A 15,500-nucleotide genomic window follows, 5' to 3' on the forward strand; every position below is an offset into this window, starting at 1 on the left:
CAGTACTTAAGATGATCTTAAATATAAGATTCAACTATGAATACTGGCCTAAAAGGAAGTTCTTGCCGTCAAAGATTTTTTTCGAAGATTTAGTGATACGCATGCGCAGTAGAAAATCGCACAATTCACGCGGAACTTTCAAAAAAAATTTGAATTAATTAAACAACTATTTGTGACATTAACTTTAATAATATAATTATTTATAAGTATACATATATAATTATACATAAGTAAATTAAAATTTGCAAGTTGATTGGCTACACATTTCCCGGATTGCGAACTTGGACCAATAGTACAGGAAAATTAGACTTTTTCGAGAAAAAATTGTAAGAGGCACTTTTATTGCAGATTCTTATTCGGAAAAATCATACAAACATATTAAACAAAAATTCAACTCGGAAAAAGTTGGACACAAGGACCAAGTTCTAGCATCGCGGACTTTAATCTCAGAAACTATTGACCTAGAGTAGAGGTTACAGTATAAATAGAGACCCTCTAAAGTCGAGTCAAGTAATAAAAAGATCTAATTTTTTATAGATCAAGATCATATAATTTAAAAAATCTAGATCAGATCAAAGATTACCGTAAAAAAAAAGATCTTTACCAGATCAATAGATCATAGAAGTTGATCTAGATTAATGATCTAGATCGTTTACAACACTGACTATGAGATATTATTTTGTTAGGAATTATTAAAAATTCGAAAAAAAAAGAAAACTTGAATAGTATTCTGAATTAGTGTTTTGCTTAGAATACATGTTATGCTATTAATTTTCTTTTATTTATTGCACTCGCGCACTGACGTGCGCGCAGCCATTTTAAAACCGAGAACAATATTTTTTCTTACCAAGTATCTATCACGCGGAAACTGTCATTTCTCAAATGTTCAGTCTCGAGCGCTGCATCGCATGCATTTACGTTGCATTAAATAAAGAAAAAATAAAATTCCATAGAAAAGAGAGAACATAGGATTTCTTTTAAGTAGAATACACGTCGCAGCATCCAAAGCGCGTGATAAATGCTGCTCTCGCTTCTTCCCTCTTTCTCTTTTGCACGGGAATTATCCTACTTTATTGTTCGTTGCCTTAGTAAGACTTGTTACGAAAAGGTTGTTGCGTGCTTCCTGAAGAGCAATCAGTGCGATGTAACGCAGAATCGTATTCCTGCTTTTCGCGTAGAAAATAAAGCCGTTTTATCTCTGATTTGTAAGTCGCAATTATACGCGATTCCCCGATACGACCACAACGCGACTACGAATTACCGTAAAAGCCCACGGCATGCAACCATTGTGTAACGGGTTTAAATGAAAAAGAATTTAAAAAAAAAAACACAAAGAAAAAAGGAAGAATTATATTATATTAATACGGAGAAAAATGTTTACTGCAACCGAGAAATAATTTAAAATATACAAAAGAACGCGAGTATCAATTTCAATTTGCGGTCACACTTTTAACAAAAATTCTGCTATTTTAGAAAAATGCAGTTTATGAAAATAACTTTGTTTAGTCCGAATAATTAATTTTTTATTCTCCGTTTATTCTTAATTTGTTCTTAATTTTGCCTTATATATAAATATGCTTTATTATCTTTATCATTTCAAATATTTTTGTCTCTATTTTGTTTCTATATATTTTTAAAACGCTTTTCCCCTTTATGTCCCTCTATATTCTTTCTAAATATTTTTTCCTCTACATTTCTTCGTTACATTTCTCTACATTTTTTTTCTCTATAAATTTTTCTCTCTCTGTTTTTTCTTTATGAGTTTATCTATATTTTTCTCCCTCATTTTCTGTACATTTTTCCTGCTTATTCTTATTTTTTACTGACAAATTTTTTCATAGAAATATATATACTTTCCCAACATCCTTCTTTCGAGTCAAAATTTTATATTATCTAAAATTCGTAAAATGTAAAAACAAAGAGGAATATATATAATAAAATATTTTTTTACAATTACGTAGAGTATTTTTCTGCCTTTGCACGTAGAAAATTTCACGTGTGAGGACAGACAAGGGTCGGCTTATGGGAATGCCTTTTCTCCCTCTTAAGGCAGCGGGAAAAATATTTTTCCTTCGTTGATCTCTATGTGCAATTTCTCGTGTGTATCCCGCGACTTGACGACGAGGGTCGGTTACAAAGCAGGGGAATAAGAGAACGTCTTCTCGCGGCTGTCAACACGTCTGTCGACGCGAAACGATGCAAGTATCGGTGGTTACTCTTGCGAAATCGCATCTCTCGCCTTCCGTTTACGCGGACCATTTCCTTTAATGGGCGCTGTCTGTCACTCGCTTTATGCGCAATTCGTCGACGTTGATCACGATTTCACCAGATACAATTGTTATTTCTGCGAAACGGAATTTAACGTCGAGCTTGATATTGGCTGACGTGAATGTGACATATCCGAAAAAGAAAAATATTTTAACTGCATATGATAACGAAAGAATTGTAAGCGTGAATGTATAATTTAACAGCGGAATATTACTATTCATGTTCATTCAGCGAAACGAGTGTTCTTAATAAGCATGAGGAAGAGCATTATTTGTTCTGTTTATTCTACCTTGATTTATTCTACCCTTTTATTATTAAAACAGAGGCAGCGTTGCACATTCAGGAAATTGTAATAAATTTTCGCTATTACGATGATCTTTTTATCAATTTTATTATTAGATATATATGTATCCTTAGCAAGGAGAAAATTCGTATTCCATGTAAAATTTGTCTATGAATCAAATATGAGGGAAATAAATATAATATAAACGCATATGTTAAACGAGAATATAGTATAAAATTTTCTCTTCTTTTTTACCCCGTGTGCTTTGTACGTAAGTTGAGCGGAAATAGAATCAGAAATTGCGAATGTTGTACGAAATTATTCTCGTAAATTCGTTTAAGTTCTTTGAATATCATTGCGGAAAAAGATGAACTTTTCCAGATCGTTACATTTTTATATTCATTATTTTTATTCGTTATCCCGCTGCGTTTCTATATTACATTTGCTTATTACTTTTTTCATTTATTTATTTATTGACAGGAGAAAATTATGGAAGCGAGCTACAGAAATTCTCAGAATGTAATACTGGTAAATTGCTGCAAATTACATTAGTAAAACCGACCTTGGTAACGTCCGCATACAATAACTGAGAAAGTCCGTTAAAAATATTCCTATGTCAATTCATAATGGCTGCAATCATTGTAAAAATAACTGATAGGATACTGGCACAATAAGTCTTTACAATTTTTATCTGTGTTTCAAGAAAGAAATTTTACGAAGATCAATATCATAATCTCTTATATGGATTGGCTACACTAAGTTCGAAACTGCAAAGAAATTTATTTGTACACTGAGAATGATCGGAAACAATGTGCCGAAATGTTTGTACATTTATTTAATAACTGAAATAACAAACTCCAACTGGCTTTGGCTCTATAAGCGATTCTAACTGTATTTGTTATTAATTCAATATAAGAGCCCTTTCATTGCAGATATAACTTTTAGTTAAAATATTACAAGATATAATTCTGAGTGTTGAGAATTTAATAAAAAATATTCAAGAATAGGAAACGCGTGGAATATCCCTCGAGATCGTTACAGTCTGTTATACTATCGATCAATCACGTTGTTTTCCGCTCTCGGTTAACCGCAAACAATCCCGATCATCGCGGGACAATGTCTCCGCTCTAAATTAATTCGCCACACAAAATACAGGAACTCATAAAATATTGACGCGGGAAATGCCACAGGATGGATTGGAGAATGAATGACAAGGATTAAAGACTGCATTGTCCTGTCTTTCGTAATATAATGTCATTTATTTTTTCTCTTTTTCCTTTTCTCTCTCTCTCTCTCTCTCTCTCTCTCTCTCTCTCTTTCTCTCTCTCTCTCTCTCTCTCTCTCTCTAACACACATTCTCTCATTAGTTGTTATCGAATGGAATAATATTGACTCGCGGAATTACATTATAAAAGGATAAACGTCCACTTTTAGCTCTTTTTAGTTCCGACAATAACTACTTCTTTTGAAAAATATCTGGAAAAGTGCGGGGAAAAACGGGAATAAAGAGAATTTATGTATCTGAAAAACTCATATAGGATACAACGAATCAATTATTAGACGATATATTCTGCACAGCGATAACATTTCAGTCGAGTCAATTTTACTCCGACTCGATTCACTTATAGCCGCTCTTTTTCTCTCACACTCTCGTCCCCATTTCTTGTTCTCGTTCTCGCAATTTACATAGATATCTACATATCAGTCCTTTCATCGCGGTCTCACATTCGCGCTTAATTCTACTTGCTGCGTGTGTCTGATCTGCCGCTAGACACTTTTTAAAACGCCTACGCCGCCCTATAATTGCCATTGCAGTGATTTGCTAGAGTCCCTCTTTTAAACACTACGCTTCTTTTTTTTCTTTTTTTTTTAATTATTAGGCCCTGTGTACAGCGTGACTTAAGTTAAACCGTTGTTGTCTCTTTAATGGGATGAAAAATGTTCTTTGCGTCACTTCGGGATTGTCGGATACATTTGCGCGCGTTCGCACGGAACATGCGGTACCGATTGTTTATTTTGCTGGTCGGAATGTACGTTGAGTCTCCTGTATTCTATGACATGTTTCCGGATAGTTATCGCTGACAAAAGAAAACATCTCTGAAAACGCCCCCGACGTGATTAATCGAGAGGTTTTCCGTCTAACGCGTCAAGATCGCGTTTCCTCACGTCGAAAGGAAAAAAAGCTGAACCAAGACTTAACATTTTCAAGGTTAAACTATTACGCGATTATTTTAACATACATTTTACCTTTTTTTTCATATATTACTTTAAAAGAAAGAGTAGATTTAATTTAGCAAATGATTGATGTTTATTTTTTTCATATTTTTTAATGGTGCTTTGATATTTTTGCAAAACCTAATTTACACTGTTTTGATATTTCAATATTTCAATTTGCCATTTGATTAATTAAACCGGAACATAGAAATGGGTTTTTAATTGCATTTTGTTATTTTCACCTACATTACGACCAGCCAAAACTTATTTGAACGGAAGCCCAATATAAAATATGTTTAAACGCCTGGACGACACAACTAATTGCGACACACACACATATATGTATATATAAAAAAATAATAAAAACAAATCCGGTTAATATATCAAGAAAGGAACACTTACGTCAGAAAAACTCACCATACTCGCTTCAAGTTCGTGTTTGAATACACGTTGGATGCACATCGTAATCTTTGATTTTTCACCACGGTAAAAATTAATATATTATTTTTGATCATTCGTATCGTCGGAAAAATTGTTCAATTTAGAAACGCCCTTATGTAAATTAAAAATATATTATTAACTTATTACAACTAAAAATTTATCTGTAATTATTAATCCGTTATGTTAAAATAATGGAGGATCAAACGGAGATTGACTATCCTTATTTAATTGGACACAAGAACTGATTTCCTGTTAATAACAATTTTTTAATTTCCTCAGCTTTCTATTTCCTTCTCTTTTCTTTCCCTCTTTTACGTGCGCGCGTGTCTGGCGATTACGTTTCCGTGATTATGTGCATGGTTTCACATTCGCGGATGAGAAACGTCGCCGAACGAATAAGTCAATTAAAAATCGTTCCGTATAACTGACGATCCGGAATAAAAGTGCGCTCGCGGTGATATTATTGACGTCCCTAATTGACGCTCTACTTTTATTTTTCAGTAATTCTGCAATGACGACGCGCGCAATTTAGTCCGATACATGTATATGTTCAGTGTCCGGAACAATCATGTCTAGGGATAATAACAATATCGCGACCGACTATAGCGGACAGAATTAATTAGCAATTCGATGTAAATCGAAATGCTGCTCGATGATGTTTTGCTGAGTCAGCATAAAAGCGATTCGTACGATATTGCACTGAGAGGTAAAAAGGAATTAAATTGCAAAAAGCAACAAATGTATGTTACGACAGCGATGATTTAATTTTTCTTTTTAAATTTGTTTTCCTCCCTGTACGTATATTGTGGGATTTGCAAGATTTCTTCTCGTACGCATTGTAGAGATTTGTAAGATTCCTCTTACACGGGAACGTATATTTTTCATTCAAAATGAAAAGGATCCGCGCAACGTGTGCCTTTTCCAGTGAATCCAGTCGCGGATTCGCCAGATTCCGTTCCCGTGGAGAACTGCAAAACGAATGATATTCCCAACAAAAAGCAATTTAAACCCATCTTTTTACTTATTTCATAATTCGTGGATTTGCTCGCAAATCCCAGCGAGTATTTTAATCCCTGTATTTTTTAAGATTTCTACGATCTCAAATATTTTGCAACGGTCTCGCCCATCAACTCTCCAACTATCTTTCTTTCCCTCCATTGTTGCGCGGGTCTCTCCAAGTTCCCTTTCCTCTTGACTTTCGGCAAACGTGTTTACAAACGGCGAGGCGAACTCGATGGTGAATTTTTTAAAGGATCTGCGACAAAGCTATTGTAGAGCGACTTAATTTTCACGGCGAGAGTTTCATTAAGGGAACGTAAAAAAGATGACTTGTCAGAAATTCGAGGACGCACGGAAAAGTCGTGCCTAACGGGAAATTATGCTAATTAGTATCTTTAACTCGGACGGTCCGCGTAACTGCGCACGTGTAACGTAACTTCTCTCTTTGTCTCTCTCATTCATCCTGTCACTCATTTACTCTCTCTCCCTCCCTCCCTCATCCCCCCCCCCTCTCTCTCTCTCTCTCTCTCTCTCTCTCTTTCTCTCTCTCTGGAATGATTATCCAGAAGCAAATGGAGACGGTCGATTAAGTAGACCGTCACATTGATGCAGAAAAGGTATTCCGTACTGCGTTAATATTGCGACATTTGTCGATATCTTATTGAAAATAATATCGCGCACCGTGTCAGACTGCAATAAAGTGAATAAACTTGGAGATGTATCGGACTAAAAGGGAGCCGTCGTGAAAAATAACAATTTCATTCAAATCGCGATCTAAATATAGAGCGGAACGTTTTTGCTCATTTCTCTGTTCTTCAGTCCGTTAACTGAAATTGTTATTTTCAATATAATTGGCCCCCCAGTTCGTTATACCTCGATTTTTATGAAAGTCGAGACTTTTTCTCTATTTGTCTGTTTGTTTTTTTTTTTAATTACTTTATGTGTGCTCTCTTTATTTTTATTTTATTATATAGAATGTGGGACACGCGTTTGGTAAGATACTACGATTTTTTTCGATTTTTACCCGACGTAGACGGATGTTACATCAATATTTGTTGCTGTAGTTATTGCAAGCGATATTTTCCAATGTTTTAAGATACTGACGAAAGAGAGTAACTCTAACAAAATACGGAATACCTCTACAGGTACATATATTCTAGGATGACATAAATAAGCTATCTTCCACCTAAATATATATCTTTACTTCTCTGAAGAATAAGCACGCGCGGATAATAAAAAACACATTATATTAATAAAATTTAGTATAGAGTTCTCTCTCTCTCTCTCTCTCTCATTCCCTTTCTCAATCAATCTCCCCCTCTGTCTCTCTCGACTTAAATAAACATTCAGTCTTCTTATTATTCCAAGAAATAAAAGTATATATTTGAACAATGTGTGAGTTGTCTATTTTAATTATGTCACCCTACGGTATTCTCGGCTCAAATTTCCTATCGTGTACATGCAAGCGACACGTAAAACACACAGAACTCGACGCCGATACATGTTACATTTGTTATACTTACAAAAACAACAAACCACTCACTCTCCCGTTATTATATATTTACAATCCGCCTCTGGTTATTGCTAGTATGGTACATTTATACAAGTAAAATGGCTCACGCGATGGATGCCTCCTTATCCTGCGTGCTGATCCATCGCGCCGTTATTGTTTCGTGATTACGATAATGTTACACACGACCTCACCACGTTAATAAGTGTCTCGTGTATGATACCGCCTTCTATATGCCGGTGCGCTAATAATTACATCTAATTAGCGCTGGCCGGCCGTCTCGACGTATGTACAGAGTAAACACAGATTAACTCCTCCTTCATCCCCTTATGCCTCGCACATGTGTATCCGCATTCCGTTGTCGTAATTTCCGGTGTCGCTATCTTTGCGCCAATGTTGACTTTTAGCGGTTTTCCGCAAACGTCTTGCCCGCGTACGAATTTTTACCTCGGATCGAGAAAATTATTGTACATTTTGAAAAATATTTAACACGCATATACTTTCCATATAGATCACTTTTCTCTTTCATTAATTTTCTGCGAATGTTCGAAGAAATTAAAAAAATCACTGCCGTAAATTTTCTAAAAGTCTTTCCAATTGTACGACATTTAATGGATTTCTTCTTATATCGACCGAGAAAAAAAATTCTGGGTTTCCGCCTCTCAACCGTCACGCAAATCTAGGCATATCGATAATCGTTCACTAATGATGTCGATTATATTCGCTAATACCCGTTTTAACGGCACCGCTCTTGGAAAGCATTAATTTCGATCTCGCATCGCTCTCGAAAGCGTTTGTCGCGCGCCTCCCGAGGCGATATGATAGCGTGGATTACACATTACCGGATGTATTTCGGGATGCGATTATGTGGAAGGCAATTACGCCGATCGCCACTCTATCGAACAATGACTGTGGTAGTATCTGATAGGAACTCACACTTTAAAAACCGCTGATTTGCAATTAACCCTTTACATTTAAATCTATTTCAATATAATCAATTGTAATTTAAAAATAATATGTTTATGTTTTTATTTCTTTCAATATTGTTAAATATTTAATTGTTAAAATCTAAAAGTCCCATTAATATAGAATTTTTAAGATTTTAGTAAGTCATCAATTTTCTCAAAATACACGGGGAGGATTTTCTCTTAAAATTTACCCTCAAAATCTGATAATTATGAGATAATGTGTGACCTCCAGGAATTTCATTATACTTTTTAGTAAAATTTACTAAAAATATAGTAAAATTCTTCGGGGTCATACATTATTCCAAAGTTATCAGATTTTGAGGATAAATTTTAAGAGAAAATTCTCTCTGTACAGTAAAAAAATACTATTTTAAAATATTCTTCTAGATTGAAAATTTAAAAATCCTTGTTGCATATATTTTACTTCTCTCTCTCTTATTTATTAAATTATTTAAAACTTTTTATATAAAAGGAATAACATCTACGTAACATATTTTATTAAACCAGAAATTGTTATATATATATTGGCCATATGGAAGGAATGCAATTTAACAAAGTGCGCATTACATGATGATTGACAATCAACGTAATGATCGTACGCACCAATGATCGTTGCAAATAACGGAAAAGCGACGGGTGAAATCAATATATCCGCGCAATAAGGGTTAATTGCGAATAACGTCGATTGGCGTTCAAAAATTGCTGAAACGAATCGGCTTCATTTTTGGCTGGAAACTCGTCGAGAAAAAAAGGGATTTTAAACTCGCCTTTCGGGGGCGGATTTTCCGGAGTTGCGTCAGACTACACGAATTGCGAGGGTGTCTTCCAGCAGCCGGCGCAGCAGGGCAAGGCGCTCTTTAGGGTATCCTTGAAGGCGTCACGGAAGTCACGGTTGAAATACGCATAGATGAGTGGATTTAGGGCGCTGTTGAAGTAACCTATCCAGAAAAGCACGGATACCACCGTGTCCGGGACATAACAGGCCTCGCCGCATAATGACGTCGTCAGATACCTGAGGAATGATAAACAAAAAAACTCATTTGTTTTTATATTCAAAACCAATCGAAAATTAGTTAATTTATTTATTCTTAAAGATTGAGTGTTATTATATATAAATACGAATAAATTTACGAAGAAATTTATCTCCCCCCATTTATACATTTATGTTTAAAAAACATTTTAAAATTTTGTGTATTTTAAGAAATCAGAACGTATACGATTTATAAAGAAATCAAATATCAAATCAAATCACAATAGATTGATTCGTTTCGATTCGATTCGTTTACGATTCGTTACGAATCTGAAAGGTTTAAATTCGAATAACTCGAGAATTTCAAATCATAAATGATTGAATTTCTTATCGATCACTTTTTGATTGTTTCATTTATACCTTTCATCTTCCATGCGATTAATCTTGTACCAATTCTCGTGCCTGCTTTGTCGAGATTTTCAAAATTTTTCAAACATTTCTAAATTTTATAGAGTATTCAACAATTCGCGTTTTACTTAATAAATTACTTTGTAACTTTTTGAAATTCTTGCGATTAGTTTTCTCGTTTTCTTTATTAAAAAAACTTTGCAACGTCATTAAAAATATGTGATTACGTGTAAATTAGTATGCAATGTATATTAAAATGTAATGTAAATCTAGGAAAATTTGATTTGTTTCATTCCAATTAAAGATATTCGATTTGATTCAACTTTATAAATTTGATTTGCACATCCATAATAATATTATTAATACACGCATACATACACTCAACACACACACACACACACACACACACACACACACACACACACACACACACAGCATATCAATAATTTAATATATTTTTTTAAAAGGGTAGAAGAGAGAAAATCGTTGATCTTCTATCGACATACTGCCTTTTGAATTATATTTCCTAAAATAAAACATTGGAAATAGAAATATTTGTTTCAAATTTTGCAATAATTAAGTTTTCCATAAAACAAACAAAAACGTCTGAAAAAATAAGTCTCAAAACCGATATGTAGACAATAATGTTTTTTTCCTTTTCAATCACATATAAATTCTGTACAAAATACTTACAAATCAATTAAGTTAAATTAACTCAATATATAGGTTTTTAAACTCATATAGTTTTATTTCTGTTCAATATAGTTGTTATAATTTTATTGTTATCGACAGATGTGTCAGTTTACATTTCACTCTAATTTTTAAACTGCATTATGTAAAAAAATAAAAAAATAGAAAAATATAAATAAAAACAATTTCGTATTTTTATATTATGTACTACAAACGTATAACATAATGTAATCAATAACATTAGAACATAATCTTATCAATAACATTAGAACATCACTCATTATTGTTTAAACTACGCATTTTGCAAAAGAAAATCATAGGAATATTATTTTCACATTTCAAAAATTTGTTTTTTGCTGATTTTATATAAAAATAAATATAAAAATTTACTCTATAGATTTTTATTTTTTTAATTATCTGAGCACATCATGTGTTTATTAATATTAATAAAGTGCAATGTTTATTTTTCAAAAAACAAGGAATAGTTCTTAGGAGACTTATGTCGATATTGACGAATTTTGTAATATAATATCTGTGACTGATCCAATAAATACAAAAAGGTTATAAATTTTATAGAATATAGAAGAGTGATGTATACATATTTATATAATATTTATAAATCATATTATTCCGATTTTCTTTTCATTTCTATTATTATATATAAAGGTGTCAGTTTCTTACTTTCGTCTAAGAAACGTAATGCTATAAATAATACAATAACATAAATCTTTAAAAACGATCTTTTCACAAAGAAGAAAGTGTTTCGAAAGTATCGTGATAACATTAATAATCGAGACAGTAAAAGGTTGTAAATCTGTAAGGAAAAGGTCAAGAGAATAGATTGGTCAAATACAGTGCGCCATAATTTCCGATAAGGATACCTCGGTGTGGTGTTAGCCGCGTATCTTGAAAGTGCGAATACAGATATAGCGGCTAGATATTTATGGGATTTGTTTTACGCCAAACATTGAGGGAAACGAGTTTCCTCTATGTGCGCCTCGTGTACTTTTCCATGGGCATCTACGCTGAGTATTTTGCATATAGATGCATCTGCCGCATTATGCGCAGATTTCAAATCAATGTTTCAATATTGCCCTTCCTACGCGTGTGAAAATCGACGTGAAAATAAGATTCATGTTTTGAATTCAGCACGCGCAGCATCCATAATTTTGCAACGGAACTCGAAATTTCCTGCCATTTATAGATGTTATTACGTTTGCAAAAATATAGCATAAATTCTAGGAATTTTGTTTAACGAGGTAAATGTCTAAAGATATATCTGCTAAACAGGAACTATTATAAATGCTCCGGTAACTTCCAGAATTATCACGTCAGTTACTAAATTGAGTCTAAATTGAGAAGTGACGGTGCTTGTATTTCAATATAATTACTTCCAATTTATTACGAAATTAAATTATTATAAAACACAAAGAAAAATAAAATTATTTTTTAATTATTTTTTTTTACTGCAAAGATTTTACGTAATTTTTCCTAAGGAAAAACTTTATTTATAGAGAAATTTACGTCACTAAAAGATTGATGTTCTAGATATGCTATATAAATCAAAATGGCAAGAATGTAATGCGACCGTATTTTCGACCATACACCATTATTAATGCACGAAGCATTGATCGCGATACCGATATAGCGTGATATTAAATGGATCGACGTGGATTTGTGGTCACAGTTATCTCCGTTTGACGAAAATTATAAAGCCACGATATCAATCAAACAAATTGGACTTTGAAAACGCAGTTGATCTCTGCACAACTATATATCCGCTCCTACGGATTTATCCCGCCTATTGTTTCCCAATATATCTCTATTGCTATTTCTACCGTTGCACGACTCGTGAAATATATGTCGCATGAAGGAAGACAAATAATATTAGACACTCAATAAAATAAAAATATATATACAAATATTACCATAATAATAGGATTTGATGTAAAGAAATAATATTCATATTAATATTAAAAGAGGAATTACAAAGTTAATCTATTCGGACGTTTTCTTAAAAAAAAAAATCAAATTATTCGTTCATTAAGAGAGAATCAATCGTGCAAAAGGCGATTCAAAAAATGACCAGACTACGAAACTAACGCGAGCTTTCAGGTCAGTAAAGTGATGCGCTTTGTGCATTTGCATGAATAAAAACTGACTTGCAATCGAGGTGTTCCGTTGCACATATATATCTGCATTGCTTCGCTCTATTTCCATAGAGAGCTCATTTTCCGGTGGAGCTTCATTTAGGTGTATTTATTCACAGTCATCATTCGCTGTTTAACTCTATAGAATTCACGAAATTTTCATAAATTTCAATGCCAGGCTAATATAATATTACGCATTCAACGAGATCCAATTTAATGTGTAGTATTAAGATAATAAAATAGAAAATTATACAATATGGACTTCATATATGCAATTGTACAAGAGTTAATTCTAATTTTGCTGCATCGTAAAATATTAAGATTATTTACAAAATGCTCAGAAACAAAATTAAAACTTATAAGTGCAATCTAAAATTTTAACAATACTAAAAAAAAGATAGAAACAGCGAATTCTTCGTAATTATTTAAAATTAGTGTACCTTTGATAAATTTATTTTAAACTAAGATATTCTGTTATTCTCGTTAGTTTTCATGTACGTAATCGTATAACATCGTTTCGCTACGAAATCCATTCCTTTAGGAATAAACTCATCTAAGTGACCACATCACGTATAATCATTACGTGCCTAAAGGGATTTGCACCCCAAAGCAAACGAATTTCCGAGATATCTATCAAGAGCTGGTTACAAACGAACCGTAGTGTTTATCTTCTATATTTTCCATCATCTATTTTGAATTTTGAAATCTGGAACGTTTTAATACCAATTTCTTTTTATCTTTCGAGCCTCTTTAAGAGAGGTCTTCATATTCCGCTACGGTATTCGCGACGCTTAGTCAAGCAAATAGTCAAACTGCGAGCAAGCTTGCGGAGAGAGTAGGGTAAGCTCTCGGCAAACTCTATAGAGATGCACTTTCAGAGCTTGCATTAATAAAACATGGGGCAGAGGAGACCCTCGCTTCCTTTGCTAACTTTAGACATTCGGAATCAGCAAAGCTCTTTCTCTTCCCTCTCTCTCTCTCTCTCTCTCTCTCTCTCTCTCTCTCTCTCTCTCTCTCTCTCTTTTTGTCTTCATACGATGTTTCGTTACGTGCACTCCAAGATTTCTACAGATAATACAAAGCAAAGTCATCAAGTGAATTTTCACTAAAATTCTTTTGTTCAACGAAATCTTACGCTTCACTGCGTTCTTTCTTTCAGAGATCGATATTTGAGAGAAACGTTAAATATCTCTTACTTAACATCATTAGAGATCTATTAAGTACATACACGATTGAAGAATTTAATAAGGTCGAGAGAAGATGCCACAGGTAACTTTTAATATCTCGTAATATCTTAACAATCATTAATACATAAAAGAAAATAATAGAAATTGAATGTTGAATTAATATATTCTGATTTTAATCACAAAAGTGTTTCTCATTCATTAAACATAATAAAAAAAGTCTTTAAAAGAGAAAAAATGCTTTCTAATATCTGGATGAAATAACAAATAATATATAATCTATAAAAATAAAAAAATGTGTTATTTAATAAATGTAAGTCAGATGTAAGTTAGATAGAAAAAAGTTGTATCGACATACATACATATGCACATAGATACAAAAACGTGTACTATTTTTCTCAACAATAACAATAGAAAACAATTTTTTCTTACATAATAAATAGTCTCGTCCTTTAGAAAATAATAAAATATTAAAAATATACTGTTTTTTTTTAATAAAAATAATAAAAAAAAATTATTTTTTTTAAATAAATATCCTACATTAAAACTGCTAATATAATCTTAATTTATTATTTATATTTAATATTCTCTCATCATTCTCTCCGCGGTCACGCAGTAAACGGTACGATCTCGAGTCGCCACGCATTACAAGACTAGTGATCGTAAGATCTACGGATCTTTGACGAGATATTATCAGCACGACCGTCACGCATCACATCGACTTGCAGCGACTCAGAACGCGTGTGCTCCTAGGCGTTGTCGCTGTAAGATAGTGAGTACGCGATCGAGAGCTTCTTCGTTGTGAAAATAAACTGTAAAATAAAACGAACAATATCGCGGAGTGTATCAATAAACTAGCCATAAATGTGATAATAATAGAATTACAAGACTATTCATTCAAAAACCTAAACGCGGCGTGGATGGCAAAACATTCGCGTTGATATCGCATAAACAAAATAAAAAAATCGAATTTCCTTTAAAAAAAATGTGTCATTAAAGTTTTTACAATTAATTCTTACCAGATGAAGAACGGCAGCCAACAAAGAAGAAACGCCCCCATAATTATACCAAGTGTTCTCGCAGCTTTGTGTTCAGCCCGCCAACTTTTCGTTTGCTGTCGTATCGAAGTACCTGAAACACAGAAAATGCCAAATTGTATTGTAATGCGGACTTTTTAAGAAAGTCGTCAGAATTTTAATTTCAATGAAACAAAGTTTTTATTAAACCTAAATTTATCTCTTTATATAATATCCTTAAGTTTTATTTTATAAAGCTTAAAAAAAATTTATGTGGGATGATTGAAATCGAATCGAAAATAGAAATATTGCAGACTTTTCTAGAATAATTGTATTTGAAATTACGTATTTAATACTCGTGCTATATAATGTAAATCAAATTTATTAGTGGATGAAGCA

General features: G+C 33.0%; 1 protein-coding gene across 15 annotated transcripts in view; it reads right to left on the reverse strand.

Moving 5' to 3' along the window:
- Nucleotides 1-8,846: 8,846 nt before the first annotated feature.
- Nucleotides 8,847-15,500, reverse strand: part of LOC105836380 (octopamine receptor beta-3R) — a 178,438-nt gene continuing 171,784 nt past the window's right edge. For 11 of the 15 annotated variants that reach the window (XM_036286005.1, XM_036286001.1, XM_012680372.3 and 8 more), the window contains 2 exons: nt 15,105-15,216; nt 8,847-9,695 (listed from right to left, as the gene is read on the reverse strand). In XM_036286005.1, the coding sequence (XP_036141898.1) occupies nt 9,485-9,695; nt 15,105-15,216 (323 nt within the window). In that variant the 3' untranslated portion in view covers nt 8,847-9,484. The remainder of the gene's footprint in view (nt 9,696-15,104; nt 15,217-15,500) is intronic. The other 4 variants (XM_036285998.1, XM_036286008.1, XM_036285996.1 and 1 more) reach the window with 1 other exon arrangement.

Source organism: Monomorium pharaonis, chromosome 4 (assembly GCF_013373865.1).
Source record: "Monomorium pharaonis isolate MP-MQ-018 chromosome 4, ASM1337386v2, whole genome shotgun sequence".
In the NCBI taxonomy this organism is placed as follows: domain Eukaryota; kingdom Metazoa; phylum Arthropoda; class Insecta; order Hymenoptera; family Formicidae; genus Monomorium; species Monomorium pharaonis.